General features: G+C 39.1%; 1 protein-coding gene across 1 annotated transcript in view; it reads right to left on the minus strand.

Annotated features, from left to right (window-relative positions):
• Positions 1-16,422, minus strand: part of MTA3 (metastasis associated 1 family member 3) — a 175,783-nt gene that overhangs the window by 104,246 nt on the left and 55,115 nt on the right. The window contains exon 4 of the mRNA XM_047069159.1: positions 12,850-12,976. Within this exon, the coding sequence (XP_046925115.1) occupies positions 12,850-12,976 (127 nt within the window). The remainder of the gene's footprint in view (positions 1-12,849; positions 12,977-16,422) is intronic.

Below are 16,422 nucleotides of genomic sequence, written 5' to 3' on the forward strand. Positions count from 1 at the left end.
ATTTTTAATTGTTTTGAGAAATTTCCATACCGTTTTCCAGAGTTGGTGCACCAGTTTGCATTCCCACCAACACTGCAAGAGAATTCCTTTGTCTCCACATCCTCACCTATACTTGTTGATTCTTGAATTTTTGATTTTAGCCACTCTGACAGGTGTGAGGTGTTATCTCATTGTAGTTCCAATTTTCATTTCCCTGATGATCACTGATGTTGAGCATCTTTTCATGTGTCTGTTGACCATCTATATGCCTTCTTTGGAGAAATGTCTCCTCAGATCTTCTGCTCATTTTTTAATGTGCATTATCTGTTTTTTGGGTGTTGAGCTGTATAAGTTCTTTTATATATTTTAGATCTTAACCCTTTATCAAATATGTCATTTGCAAATATCCTCTCCCATTCAGTAAGCTGCCTTTTGGTTTTGTTGATTTTTTCCTTCACTGTACAGAAGCTTTTTATTTTGATGTAGCCCTACAGTTTATTTTTGCCTTGTATTACCCTTCCCTCAAGAGACATATCTAGAAAAATGTACAGCTGATGACAGAGAAATTACTGTCTATGCTCTCTTCAAGGATTTTTATGGTTTCTGGTCTCACATTCAGGTCTCTAATCCATTTTGAGTTTATTTTTGTGTACGGAGAAAGAACGTGGCCCAGTTTCATTCTTTTGCACATAGTTAGCTGTCCAATTTTCCCAACAGCATGTTGAACAGATTGTCTTTTTCCCATTGTATATTCACTCCTCCTTTGTCAAAGATTAATTAGCCATATAACTGTGGGTTTATTTCTGGGTTTTCTATTCTGTTCCACTGATCTTTGTGTCTATCTTTTTATGCCAGTACCATACTGTTTTAAGTATGACCACTTTGTAATATAACTTGAAGCCTGGAATTATGATACCTCCAGTTTTGTTATTCTTTTTTAAGACTGCTTTTCCTATTAGAAGTCTTTTGTGGTTTCATACAAATTTTAGGATTGTGTGTTCTAGTTCTGTGAAAAATATTGTTGGTATTTTAATAGAGACTGCATCAAATCTGTACACTGCTTTGGGTAGTACAGACATTTTAACAATATTTGTTCTTCCAACCAATGTTTACATCTTCAAAAGGAGGGGGCTGATCAATTTTCTTGTGATCCCGAGAACCACAAAAAAATCTGCTCTATTATCCATTACCTTTGGATACCAGGTTACTCCCAGCACTCCTTCAAACCATATATGGATATACTATCCCCAACCATACCAATTCCTAAACCCATCTACTCCCATAAACTCTAATCTATTAACTATAGCTTTGCACTCCTGGAATACTCTTTTGTTTAAAAAACAACTCTGGGGGCGCCTGGGTGGCTCAGTCGGTTAAGCGTCCGACTTCGGCTCAGGTCATGATCTCGCGGTCCGTGAGTTTGAGCCCTGCGTCGGGCTCTGTGCTGACAGCTCAGAGCCTGGAGCCTGTTTCAGATTCTGTGTCTCCCTCTCTCTCTCTGACCCTCCCCCATTCATGCTCTGTCTCAAAAATAAATAAACGTTGGGGCACCTGGGTGGCTCGGTCGGTTAAGCGTCCGACTTTGGCTCAGGTCATGATCTCACGGTCCGTGAGTTCGAGCCCCACTTCGGGCTCTATGCTGACCGCTCAGAGCCTGGAGCCTGTTTCAGATTCTGTGTCTCCCTCTCTCTCTGCCCCTCCCCTGTTCATGCTCTGTCTCTCTCTGTCTCAAAAATAAATAAACGTTAAAAAAAAAATTTTTTTTAAATAAACGTTAAAAAAAAATTTTTAATAAATAAATAAATAAATAAATAAAAATAAAAACTCTGCTTATAGATAGGCAATTATTGTTCATTTATTAGTCTCTGATATGTATAACCACCTAAAAGAAAAATTCTACCTTCAAATACTATTTGTTCTAGGTAAAACATGAATCAGAAAAAAAAAAAAAAATTCAAATTCCAGCTTCCGAAAGTGGATGGGGCACCTGGGTGGCTCAGTCAGTTGAGCACCCAGTTTCACCTCAGGTCATGATCCTGCAGTTTGGGAGTTTGAGCCTCTCATCAGGCTCGCTGCTGTCAGCACAGAACCTGCTTTGGATCCTCTGTCCCCTTCTCTCTGACCCTCCCATGCTTGTGCTTGCTCTCACTCTCTCTCAAAAATAAATAAACCTTAAAAAAAATTGGATGGAAAGGTCTTTTTCAATGGTGAATAAACTTATCAGAGTCACTCTGCATTTCCCAGTTTGATAACTCCATTTCACAAATAGACACAAAGGCACAAATCCCAGTACTATAAAGTGTTATTTATTTAGTGACCTAATTGAGAAAAGTTTAACAGCATTCTTTTTTTGCAAAAGTTTACTTATTTATTTTGAGTAGGGGGGCAGAGACTCCCAAGCAGGCTCCATGCTCAGTGTGGGTGGGACATGGGTGGGACTCGATCCCAAGACCCTGAGATCTTGACCTGAGCCAACATCAAGAGTTGATATCAAGAGTCAGACGCTCAACCGACTGAGCCACCCAGGCACCCCAACATTCTAATGGGGAAGAAAGGTAGTATTTTTAGAGTCTCAACAGAATAATAATGAATTAAATGACAGGCAAAGCCCATCCATTCATCGGAAAAATGGACATTTGGGCTCTTTCCATAGTTTGAGCCTCTGAAATTAAAAAAACATTTTTTATGTTTATTTTTGAGAGAGAGAGAGAGAATGAGTGAGAGAGGAGAGACAGAGATAGGGGGAGACACAGGATCCAAAGCAGGCTCCAGGCTCTGAGCTATCAGCACAGAACCCAACACAGGGCTCCAACTCACAGACTGCGAGATCATGACCTGAGCTGAAGTCGGCGTTCAACCAACCAAGCCACCCAAATTTTCAACCCCAAATTCAATACCAAACCAATTATGCATCATGTGTATAGAACCACATCTCTATATCTAGTTATCAATTCACAAGAAATATGAGGGAGAATGGAACATGGTAAAGAACCAAATGGGGATATAGTCAGCAAATCCAAATGGTAAGAAACAAAACCCTTATTTGGTCACAAAAATAGCAAGGGCAGGGGCACCTGGGTGGCCCAGTCAGTTGAGCCTCCAACCGACTCTTGATTTTGGCTTGGGTCATGATCTCGTGGTGGTGAGATTGAGCTCCAAGTAGGGCTACCCACTGGGCGTGGAGCCTGGTTAAGATTCTCTCTCTCCCTCTGTCCCTCCCCTGCTTGGAGAGTGAGGATGCTCTCTTTCTCTCTCAAAAAATTAAAGATATAAAATCTAAAAAAAAAAAAAAGTAGAGAAAGAAAGAAAAAGAGAAGCCTTCATTTATTTTCCCCTGTAACCACCCAAATGACTTGGCACCATTTCCTGAAAAGACTTCTCGTTGCAGTGGTTCCTTCATCAAATATCAAGTTGTATTATATATGTGGGTCTGTTCTGGCTTTTCCATTCTGTTCCACTTATTTCTCAATCCACTTATTAATACCATCTTGCTTTAATTACTGTAACTATATAAATGTCTTAATATCGATTGATATAAATCTCTAACAGTTTTTGTTCAAGACTGACTTTGTCAATGGTTCTCAAACCTTCTGATCTCAAGATCACTTTACATTACTAAAAATCATTGAGGACCTCAAAGAACATTTGCCTCTGTGAGTTACATCAATCAATATTTACCATGTTAGAAATTCAAAGTGAGAAAAATTTAACATTTACTAATTTATTTAAAATAAAAATGAACATTAGCAAATACTTGTTATGAACAATTACTGTCTTTTCCAAAACAAAAAACTTTTCATGAGAACAGTGGCACTCTTTTCATTTTTGCCTATCTCTTCAATGTGTTGCTTAACAGACAGCTAGATTTTCAGGTTTATTTCATTTTCAAAAGGCATCCATCAACCACTTGTGTCTAAATAACCACAGTTTGTCTTTCAGTGGTTACTGCAAGTAATAACGGCGCTCTAGGAAAAAGCAGGTAGTTTGGCTTACATTTCAAAGACTGTCATGAGATTTTTTTTTTCTCAAGATAACTATCACACTTTCAAACATGACAGAAGTGATTTACATGTATTTCCCATTTCATGAGGCAGAATGTTAAAGAGACATTTAATGGTAGTTAAACCACTGAAACAGTGATGGTTACACAGCATCGTCACTATACTGAATGGCAGTGAACTAGATCCTCTACGTTGCACAATGGTTAATCTGAGGTGTTAATTTTTCAGTTTTGTTTTAGGACATGAGGGATTCAGATTTATTAAAATAATAAATTGTACCATTTTGTCAAGAGCATTCTTTTTGTTGTTTAAATGTTTATTTTACTTATCTTGAGAGAGAGAGAGACAGAGAGAGGGAGGGAGGGAGGGAGGGAGGGAGGGAGGGAGGGAGAGCACGCAAGTGGGGGAGGAACATAGAGAGAGGGAGAGAGAGAGCCCCAAGTAGGTTCCACACTGCCAGCCCAGAGCCCAACACGGAGCTCAATCCCATGAACTGTGACTGAAATCAAGAGTTGGAAGCTTAACTGACTGAGCCACCCACGCGCCCCTTGTCAAGAACATTCTTAAGTGGAACTTGTCATTTTGGTTATTGTTTGTTTCATTGCAAATTCACAGAGGTGAAGAATACAGCGATGACTCTAGCACAATTTAGTGCCACTGATGCGATTCACACTAGGTTTGCCCACCACTGCTTTTGCAAGACTAAAACAGTATAAAGGTGAATAACATCTTACTATTGTTATAAAATAGTTTTGATTTCACAAAACCCCTGAAAGGGTCTAAGGGACACTCAGGAGTCCACAAACCATGATTTGAAAACACTTTGTTTTCACTATTCTTGGTTCTTTCCATTCTCATAAATTCTAGAATCAATTTCTCAATTCTCAATTTACACACACACACAACACACTTGCTGAGCCTTTCCTTGAACAGCACTGAATCTTTAGATCAATTTGGGGAAAACTGACATATTTACTTAAGTGCATTTACTTAAGTCAAATTCCTTCAGCAACCCTTTGTAGTTTCCATGGTGAGTTTTTATAGATCTTTCCCCTTTTCTTTTTTTTTTTTTTTTTTTAATTTTTTTTTTTTCAACGTTTATTTATTTTTGGGACAGAGAGAGACAGAGCATGAACGGGGGAGGGGCAGAGAGAGAGGGAGACACAGAATCGGAAACGGGCTCCAGGCTCTGAGCCATCAGCCCAGAGCCTGACGCGGGGCTCGAACTCACGGACCGCGAGATCGTGACCTGGCTGAAGTCAGACGCTTAACCGACTGCGCCACCCAGGCGCCCCTCCCCTTTTCTTATACATCTTTCTTTAGATTTATTCTAGGTGTTCAATGCTTTTCGATGAAATTGTAAATGGTATCTTCTAAAACTTAGTTTTCTAACTGACCCCTCTTCACACCATATACAAAAAACAGACTTAAATACAAAAAGTGAGGAACTGGCTGGCTCAGTCAGAGGAGCATATGACTCTTGATCTCTGGGTCACGAGCTCAAGCCCCATGTTAGGTACAGAACTTACTTAAAAAAAGAAATGGTTAGGGGTCCCTGGGTGGCTCAGTCAGTTAGGCATCCAACTTCAGCTCAGGTCATGATCTCGCGGTTCGTGAATTCGAGCCCTGCATTGGACTCTGTGCTGACAGCGTGGAGCCTGGAGACTGCTTCAGATTCTGTGTCTCCCTCTCTCTTTGCCCCTCCCCTGCTCGCTCTCCCTCTCTCTTTCTCGCTCTCGCTCTTGCTTTCTATCTAAAATGTATAAACATTAAAAAAAAATTTTTTTATGATTAAAAAAATACAAAAGGTGAAACAGCAAAACTTCAGGAAAACATAGGCGAGTACCTTCATGATCACAGGAAATCTTTTGCCTGCGGTAACACTTCAACTTGATTTTGAATGAGCACTCTTCCTGAGTGACAAAGTATTCTTACTCTAGTTTCATTCTGCTCCTTCACGTATATCAAACTTCTCAGGCATGTCTGTCAGCTTCTCAAGAATGGAATTTTTCCAGCCTTTATTTAACTATCCTCCCCTCCTCCTGCTGTTCCATTGTTCCTTTCCAACCACATTTCTCAAATATTTAAAAACAAACCAACCAACCTAGAAAGAGCAAAGATGACACCAGTGCCGCTGAAGAATAAGCACAAGCTGATGAGAGAGGAAGCTACACACAAGTAACGCGGCGCCTTTGCCGTTCCACGTCCGTTCCAGCAACCCGCAGCCAAAATGCAATGGCTACACAGAAGATTAGAAAAGAAAAATGCACTAAGGATACACCAAAATGTCGGTGCTGCTGAATGGAGAACTACACGCGTGTGTTTGTGAGTGTATGATAGAGACAGTGTGTATCTTTTTCTGTATTTGACATTTCAACAATAAGTTATAATTCTTTCATTATCAGAAAATAAACAACAAAAGGTTTTTTTTTTAATTTTAATATGCAGTAATGTTGAAGGAACTACAAAATGGGAATATTCATAATATACTGTGGTGGGAATATAAACTGACAATAATTTGTTTTTAATTTTTTAAATGTTTCTTTTTGAGAGAGAGAGACCAGAGCGTGAGCAGGGGAGGGGCAGAAAGAGAGGGAGATACAGAATCAAGAGTAGGTTCCGGGCTCTGGGTGGACAGCACAGAACCCACATGGGGCTCGAACCCACGAACCATAAGATCATGACCTGAGCCAAAGTCAGACACTTAACTGACTGAGCCACCCAGGCACCCCTAAACTGACAGTAATTCATTCTTTCTTTCTTTCTTTCTTTCTTTCTTTCTTTCTTTCTTTCTTTCTTTCTTTCCTTCCTTCCTTCCTTCCTTCCTTCCTTCCTTCTTTCTTTCTTTTTTAAACATTTATTTATTTTTGAGACAGAGAGAGACAGAGCATGAATGGGGGAGGGTCAGAGAGAGAGGGAGACACAGAATCCGAAACAGGCTCCAGGCTCTGAGCTGTCAGCACAGAGCCCAACGCAGGGCTCGAACTCACGGACCGTGAGATCATGACCTGAGCCAAAGTCGGACGCTCAACCGACTGAGGCACCCAGGCGCCCCAAACTGACAGTAATTCTTGAAGAAAACAGCATTTTGCAAGAAAATATTTGAAAAAATATACCCCTAAATTAGAAACAGGTCTGCTGGGGGCACCTGGGTGGCTTAGTCGATTGAGCGTCTGACTTTGGCTCAGGTCATGATCTCATGGTTCATGAGTTCAGTCCCCACGTTGGGCTCACTAATGTCATCCTGTAGGCGCAGAGCCTGCTTCAGATACTCTGTCCCTTTTTCTCTCTGCCCCTCTCCCACTTACGCTCGCTCTCAAAAAAGAAATAAAATATTAAAAAAAAAAAAAGAAAGAAAGAAACAGGTCTGCTATCAAACAGTAGGTATAGTTAATGATACTAATTTACTACTACTGGAGAAGGGAAGATAAAGAGGAGTACTCTCAGTGGATTTCCATCTACTCTGTCTTCATCAGAACCAGCCATGTTAAAGATGAATGCAAAATGGCATTTTCCCTCTCTAATGCCCAAATTCGCAAAATTTAAAATAAACTTCTACCCATTATATGTCTAATGTGTTTTCACATTTCAGAAAAAATGGAAACGTAGAAAACCATAGAGAAGAAAGTTGCTTGCATTTTCTGATATTAAAACAAATCTGAAATCTCTCAAATACCAAATTCCTATTTACATTCATGATATAGATACATGCTTGCTAAATGAAAATGATCTCATTTATTCATAAAGTAAAGATCACTGACTAAACAAAATAAAACAATTCTTCAATAAACATATCAGTATATATCTCTCCACAAACTTGCATCGAGAACTCTGGTTAAATAAAATCCAAAAAGTAGACCTGTTAGGTCAAAGGATATGTACACATTACAATCTGATGTTTCCGATTATACTAACACTCAAATACAGGAGAGTTATTTATCTTTTTCCCTACCCTCACAAACAATGCACATCGAGACAAGAACTATGGTCTTCCATGCCTCAAATTTTAACTCTTGTTCGCTAGAAACTTCCATTCTCCCTTTCTCATGGCTGCTATGTACGGCTCAGAAATTCACTTTATTCAGTGACAGTATATACACAAAAACAATTTCCTATCCTCCTCTGCCTAGTCCTCCTGGTAAAAGCTTGATGTTGACTCTGAGTACCTCACTCTCCCTGAGAGTCCTGAGCAACCTGTGATTCCAGACATCCAATCTTTAATTCTTGTGAAAGGAGAGAGGCACACAATCTAAAATGTCGTTTATGATCAGTAATAATTAAGAAGACATTATTCTATTATCTGTTGATGATTTTCATTTCCTCAAAGATAACAAAGTTAAATGACAACTATGCAAGCTTCAAATTCTGACTGGCTATTTTGTGCTGTGCTGTGTTCTGCAGTAGGCAGGAAAAAGATAAAGATACCGACCTTCAAGAATCTAACACTCTGGGGCGCCTGGGTGGCTCAGTTGGTTAAGCATCCGACTCGATTTCAGCTCAGGTCATGATCTCATGATTCATGAGATCCAGCCATGTGTTGGGCTACTTGCGTTTCTCTCTCTCCCTCTCTCAAATAAACTTTCAAAAAACAAAAAAGGAATCTTACACTCTAAGACAATGTCTAGACAAACCTAGACAATCTAGACAAATTATACCTAAGCCATAAGATTTTTATCAGCTGCTCAAGATACTTTTTCAATTGAATTAAGAAAGCTCCTTGTTTTGGACGTGAGGAGACCATGCAGAAGCAACAGGGTACCACATAAACCATGAAAAGTTTATTACACATTGTGGCTACAGCCAGTCTTCCACAGAGCAATAATGGTGATTATGATGGTGGTGATGTTTATATTCTGGAATCCTAACCTAAAATTTGTTTAAAAGGATAAGAATATAAGGCTTTCTCCAAAGTACCCTGCCATTAAAGGACTGCTTGAACACTATGTGCACCTATGTCTTTCAGACTTATCCTACAGCTGACATCACATTTAGGTTCTGGAATAGGTTCTCTGGACTTCTTAAAAAGCATAGTCAAGGGTTAAGCAATGAGGTAGACAGGATCCTTACCACAGATGCTCAGAAAGAGGGCCAGGTCTGCAACACGGATATAATGGTTTACCTACCACCACTTACTTTTCCTAACAAGACAGACTTAAAGAACGAATCATCAGGTCCAAAAGCCCTTACTACAGGAAAAATTTGAGGCCAATAATCAACAGGTATCTAAGAAAATGCTTTTAAGACACAATGAAGCGTAACTTCAAAGGCTATGATCCAGATCCCAAGGTTGGCAAACAGGTAAGGACTGGCTCTTTTTACATGACTGACTACCTGCACCAGAGGCTTGGAAGAGACATTAACCATTACATGTACGATACTGTAATTAGCTTATAAAAGGCCAAGCTCTTTGTGTTCAAGATGTGGAAAAACTGACACTGGAACACATATAAGACACATCCATGACTGAGGCACCCAATCAAGTAAGTAGTTCCTACTTGCCACCACGTATGTAGCATTGTAGCATCATCTTTTAAATTTTTTTTTTTTTAACATTTATTTATTTTTGGGACAGAGAGAGACAGAGCATGAACGGGGGAGGGGCAGAGAGAGAGGGAGACACAGAATCGGAAACAGGCTCCAGGCTCTGAGCCATCAGCCCAGAGCCCGACGCGGGGCTCGAACTCACGGACCGCGAGATCGTGACCTGGTTGAAGTCGGACGCTTAACCGACTGCGCCACCCAGGCGCCCCTAGCATCATCTTTTAGTATAATAGTACAGTCTATATGCTTAACTTAGTTTTTAGTTTAGTTCTGTCCATTTGACCTGAACGTATAAATAGAAAACTTACGTGAAAAAATAAAATATCAAAGAACCTACCTATCCAACAGGTAACTCAACAGCTTTGTTTTTAATCTCTGATGCTTTTCTAACACTTACAGTCATATATACATCGTAATGCTGTCTATCTGCAGCCAGGTGGTCTGGTTCAATTTCTCAATCTGCCATTTAAACCTGTGACACTGACAAGTTACTTTATCTCTTTGTGCTTCAGTCTCATCTGTAAAATGGGGATAATAACAGAACCTACTTTATAAAGTGATTGTGGGGATTAAATAAAATACATATAAAACAACTGGAACAATATCTGTCACAAAGGTTCAATGAATGTTAGAATTTTTGAAAGCCAAGTTCAATAAATACAGTCTATCTGTGAGACTGAATACAGTATTATATACCCATAACAGGTCTAGCAGCTGCATAACAATTTTACAGTGCTTTAGAGTGTCTGTAGCGTATAAGCTATTACTAATGACTTAAGGCACCGTGCATGAAACATGCTGCCTCTCTCCTTACCAACACCACCCCCCAAAGAAGTGTTCCAAAGACACTTTCATTGTTCAAGTCCTATCTAGCTCACAAACACAAGGTGAATCACTAAGTGTCCAGAATTGTCCCAGTCCTGGTTTACTCTCTCTCTGCCAGCGGAATCAGAAGGAACAAAGAGTGGTCTCCATACCACTTTGAAAAGCTTATACTATCCAGTGAGTATTGCTGCTCACACACTACAAAGGCATTCAAGAATGTTTTCTCCTACATTCCATGTGGCACTGAGGAAATTCTGGGCACTTGATAATGTCCCTGGAGAATAAAAAGCCAGTATTCACCGAATTACTGCTCTTTGCTGCCAAAGAACAATGGGACTTGAGTAATTTTCTCCTGTTATAGCAGAAATAGATAGGGCATGACTTCAACATTAGCAAAATGTGAAGATCACTCCAATGTGTACTTGTTCCATGCATCAGCCTGTGGGCTGGTCAGCATGGCTCCAGGCTTTGGCCGGAGACTATCCCTAACCCCTACCACTTCAGCTGTTAGAAAATGAGAGCAGATGAGAAACAGATGAGAAAGAGTGGCTATGAACTATTCCCTCTCAACTTGGAAAAAATAAAAAAATAAAGCCTCAAATGTTTAATAATTCAAAACAAATTACTGGTAAATGCACCCAGTAAACCCCTTGAATTTCAAAGACGGGGGACCTCACCTTATCTATCAAGCACTTAGTAAGGGCCTTATTCTAGAATATATTCAGGAAATATGTTCAACAGGGACTGAATGAATGATCATGTATTCTACATAATTTCTATGTTCAACACACGGGTGTCTTGCTAATTATATTCCAATATACTCTCTTAGTTCTATGGATGACAAAAAACACATTACTAGTTTTTCCATTCCAAGCAATCTGTTAAAGGAAACATTACTTATAAACATTCTAAGCTATCAGGACGGTAAATTAAAAATGTACTTTCGTGTTTTGGGTACATTTTTAAAACCATTTGTCAGATTCTCATTCTGGCAGGATTCTTATGACTAGCCACATTACTTCTTGAGCTTAAAATGAATCTGTAGATTCTAGTTTCTTCCAATTAAGTAATAAATGCATATGGCTCTCGAACATTATTAGTTATATATGTCTTTAAGAAAATTATGAAATATGTTTTCATGTTCCATCTGGACAAAAATAACTTACTTTCCTACTTCTTAAAATACCCCACTGGTAGGTAAAATGACTGTTTCCATATTACCTGGCCAGATCCAGATTATTTTTTCCAGCAAAGGACCTAGTCACACAGAATACACTAACTCTAGCCAATCTAAATACAGTGTCCCCTAAAAAACCTAATAAAGCAATGCTGTGATGTTAACTACTAAGATCAAGTTATTTCTGAAAAGATTTAGAGCACGAGGAATTCCAGTATCTGTCATACATTTTCTGCTTTAGAAAATCTGTGTCCGTTTCTGAAAAGGGAAATATGCACAAACGTCCTGGGAGCTGGGTGTGTGTCTGTGTGTGTGATACGAGGACCAAATCACAGCTTAAGTCTCCAAATCTGTCTTAGCCTAAAAAAGACAGATTCAGTACCCACACTGGGGGTTAAAGAAGAGGGGCCAATTTTTGAAATAAAGACTTAATACCCTGTGATTCCTTATATAAACAGTTGTTAAGACAATCATGACTGGTAGAGAGGTGAATTAAAGAAGCAAAGATTGTGAACAAAAGTTGAAGAAATTTCTTTAACACGAAGGGGACAAAAACCCTGCATCCCCTCACATGCCCCACCCCTGCACACAGCCACACACACTTGTTCCCTCTGAGTGAAACACACCCCACAGTCTCTCCAAGGTTGACTAAATGCCAAGTTTACCTGACCTTGAGAGTCAGTAATTGTACATCTTCTAAGTTCAAACATTTTGTTAGACATCCGAGATGTTTATGCTTGAATTTTACCACTTCCAGCATATCATAAAAGATACCACCATTCATCTACAGCCCCCAAAACAACAAACCAGGGACAAAATGTTTTCACTTTTGCTTACCGTCAATGCATAGAGCAGATGCAAGTAAGTAATAAAAAACAGAAACTTTTTCATCCCAGAGTTCCTCAATAGAAAATACGGTCTACAAAACCAAGAGTCACCTGCCTGGGAACCAGATCTTGTGTTTCAGTTCTGGAATTCTAATGACTGACTCCATAATGTTCTAGAAATCTGGTGAAGACCAGAATTTCCTAAAATACTGTTTGCTGGATACTGTTCTGTAGGATGCTAACGGATACTCAAATAAATTGGGAAAGTCTGGATTAAAATAAAGCTAAAATGGTTACTTTACTTGAAAACACTCACAGGGCTTTAATATGGTAGTAACACTATAAATTTCCAAGATAAAATTCCATTATGAGACCTAGAATAAACTAATTTGAGCAAGATCATGAAAAGAGTTTGGAAATGCTTCAAAGAAGGCTGTTTTGTATTTTTTCTGTCACAACATTATTGAATACTTCATATCAACTTCTAAGAAGTTCTTACCTGATATGTGTTGCAGGCAGAGATTCATACTGGCGAGACAAAAAGAGCTCTCTATGTTTCAACTGATGTTTCTGTTTATCAGTCAAGTCCGCCTCAATTGTTGTTTCAGATTCTTCCTCAATTTCTTCTACACAAATAAAATTCAAAGAATGCATTATTACAAAGCACATTATCTATCTGGAAATTAAGACAGACCAACCTTCCATTCAATATTTTCTTCAAACCAACTGATTTTATTATTTTTTATTTTAAATTTACATATTTAATTTGTTATTTGAGTTACAACCATAAAATAACATTAACCAGGCCACAAACAAAGACGAAGAATTCCAATTTTAAAATGGCAGATGGGGGCACCTGGGTGACTCAATCAGTTAAGTGTCTGACTTTGGTTCAGGTCATGATCTTGCAATCCCTGAGCTTGAGCCCCGTGTCGGGCTCTGTGCTGACAGCTCAGAGCCTGGAGCCTGGTTTGGATTCTGTGTCTCTGTCTCCCTCTCTCTGCCCCTCCCCCAATCATGCTCGCAGGCTCACGCGCTCTTTCTCTCTCTCAAAAATAAACATTAAAATATTAAAATAAAATACAATTAAGATGTACCAATATTTCAATGACAGTAAAAATGGAAGCAATAACGACAAAAACTTTTGACTAAAAAAAGTTTTAGAAGATGGAAAGCAGATAAAAACAAAAGAAAACAAAACAGAAAGTATACGCTTAGCCAAGAGAAGGAAGTGACAATCTATATATGTATAGACAGATGCAAGGAAGAGGCAAGCACAAAGCTTGAGGTGCCTTAACCCTCAAGATACCAAAAAGTACAGTGAGAAAGGAGGAGGCGAGAGACAAAGCCAGGAGGAAAGGTTGAAAGTCCATCTACAACACTGTAACTAAATCCCAGAATACTCTATTTTAAAAAGAGAACAATCAGAAAACAAGAAATAAGATAATACTTTTTAATTTGATAACACAAACAAAAAAGCTAATAGAAGGATTATAAGGTACTAATTAGGAAATCTCCCAGAAATTTCAACACTAAGACATAGAGATAAATACGTGACAACCAACAGATTTTAAAAAATTAAAAGATACTTTATAAAGTCCAACATCCCAGGAATAAAAGTTCCAGACAGAAACAAAAGAGAAAACACATTTCATTATCTCTTTTGGTGGGGAGAGGGAGTGGAGGAAGACTTATCAAAGAAATGATTCAAGAACATTTCCCCTTACTGAGGAAGAGGACCATCCAAACTGAATTTCTGGCACACTTAATTTATTTAAGTGCTAACATGAGATCACGAACGCTTACAGAAAAGAAACATAGGTCACATGCAAAGAAACTAGAATCAGTGTGGAATTATACATGAATAGTAATACTATTCCATCCTAAGATGCTAAAGCAATGCTATCCAAGAGGGAAAATGACAGTCAACCTAGAACCATACTTCATTTTTTGTTTTGTTTTTAATTTGAGAAAGAGAAAGTGCGCACATGAGCAGGCGATAGGAGCAGCGTAGCAGAGGGAGAGAGAATCCCAAGCAGGTTCCAAACTCAGCACAGAGACCAACATGGGGCTCAGCTCTGGGATCATGACGTGAGCTGAAATCAAGAGTCGGACACTAAACCGACTAAGCTACCTAGACGCTGTGCTTGTAAACTGTAAATTATTTATCAGTCTGGAAACAGAGTAAGAACAATCTTTCTTTCATTCAACCAAGATTTATTAAGTGCCCAAACAGGCACTTGTTGAAGTGTTGGAAACAAGCCGTGAGCAGAAGTTATTGAGAAGCAGCGTTGGAAGCAAGGGACAGGAGACAGCAAAGTTTTACATAAGTTTAAAAAAAACTGTATTTAGGGGCGCCTGGGTGACTCAGTCAAGCATCCAACTTTGACTCAGGTCATAATTTCATGGCTCGTGAATTCGAGCCCCAAGTCAGGCTCTGTGCTGACAGCTCAGAGCCTGGAGCCTGCTTCAGATTCTGTGTCTCCCTGTCTCTCTGCCCCTTCTCCACTTGCTCTTGGTCTCTCTCTCTCTCAAAAATGAACATTTAAAAACTAATATTAGCGGCATCTGGGTGGCTCAGTTGGTTAAGCTTCCGACTTCGGCTCAGGTCACGATCTCACGGTTAGTAAGTCTGAGCCCCAAGTCGGGCCTTGCACTGACAGCTCAGAGCCTTGAGCCTATTTCAGATTCTGTGTCTCCCTCTCTGCCCCCTCCCCCGCTCACACTTGGTCTCTCTCTGTCTCTCAAAAATAAATAAATGTCAAAAAAAATTTTTTTAATTACAATAGTAATAAAAATTTAAAAGCTGAATTTACTGATCTTATTAAAGGGGTGTCTGGGTGACTCAGTCGGTTAGACGTCTGACTTCAGCTTGGGTCATAATCTCACAGTTTCTAAGTTCGACCCCCATGTCGGGGTCTGCACTGACAGCTCAGAGACTAGGGCCTGCTTTGCATTCTGTGTCTCCCTCTCTCTCTCTCTCTGCCCCTCCTCTGCTGCCCCTCTTCCGTTCACACTCGCTCTCTCTAAAATACACATTAAAAACAAAATCTTTTTAAAGAAAAAAAATGACCAATGTCATTTACAGATATAATTTAAAATAATTTTAGATACAAAAGTTTCTTAATATAAAAGCTCTCAGGGCTCACAGATCCTCTGCAGTCTTACTTGGACCAGACTGTGTGGGAACATCAGGGGCACTGAGGACTCAGCCAATGATACTACTGGAAGGGGGTGGCGGTGGGGATGGGGGGTTGCTCTTCATGCAGGAAGAGTTTAAGTTTAGGACTCAGAGACTTTAATTTTGGGACACTGATAGGCAACACACACACAGAGACACAGAGAAATATATACATGTGTGTTATATTTCTCCCTATTCTTCTAAGTTCCTATTTGGGGACCCAGAACCATAAAAGGGATTTTACCACATATAATTCTCTAGTTATAGCAGAGCTTTTGAACTGCATAAGGATAATGAATGGGCTAAGCATCAGATCTTTTCTACAGTGCTTTCAAATTTTTAAAACTCTTTAATTGAAAATGAACCTGAAAAACTGACTTAGAGAAAGATTCACCTAGCTCCAAAAAAAGACTAAAATGATTTAAAATTCTTTGAATATTCTTTTTAATGAACTACTCAAACAGAAACACAGCCCTAAAAGAGCCATTTACTTGCATAGGCATTTCACCAGTGGAATCAATGAAGTTACTGCTGCATTAGCAATATCAGCACCAGCAAATATCACGTATCAAATTATACCCTTTACTTACTTAGGATTTGATAAATTGTTGTTCTGTAAAACTCAAGCTAACTGAATTCTAATGTGTACCCTGTACAGCTAAAACCACAACAAACTTTACCAATAAGAGCAGCAAATCTTATTCCCTTATACAACCTCTGACTGCAGGGTGGAAAGGCCTAGAATCTCTTACGTGCAACCACAACAAAAACCGAAATCACAACAGTACCTAAAAGTCACCTTCCAAACTGTACTAGTTAAACTTCATTTACATATTTTTATAAATTTACATTGGCTTCTGAATAGGAATGATTCTCAAGCCATTAAATCCT

Source organism: Lynx rufus, unplaced genomic scaffold, assembly GCF_022079265.1.
Source record: "Lynx rufus isolate CCGP_SWC_20201006 ecotype Redwood Valley unplaced genomic scaffold, mLynRuf1.p SCAF_8, whole genome shotgun sequence".
NCBI lineage: Eukaryota > Metazoa > Chordata > Mammalia > Carnivora > Felidae > Lynx > Lynx rufus.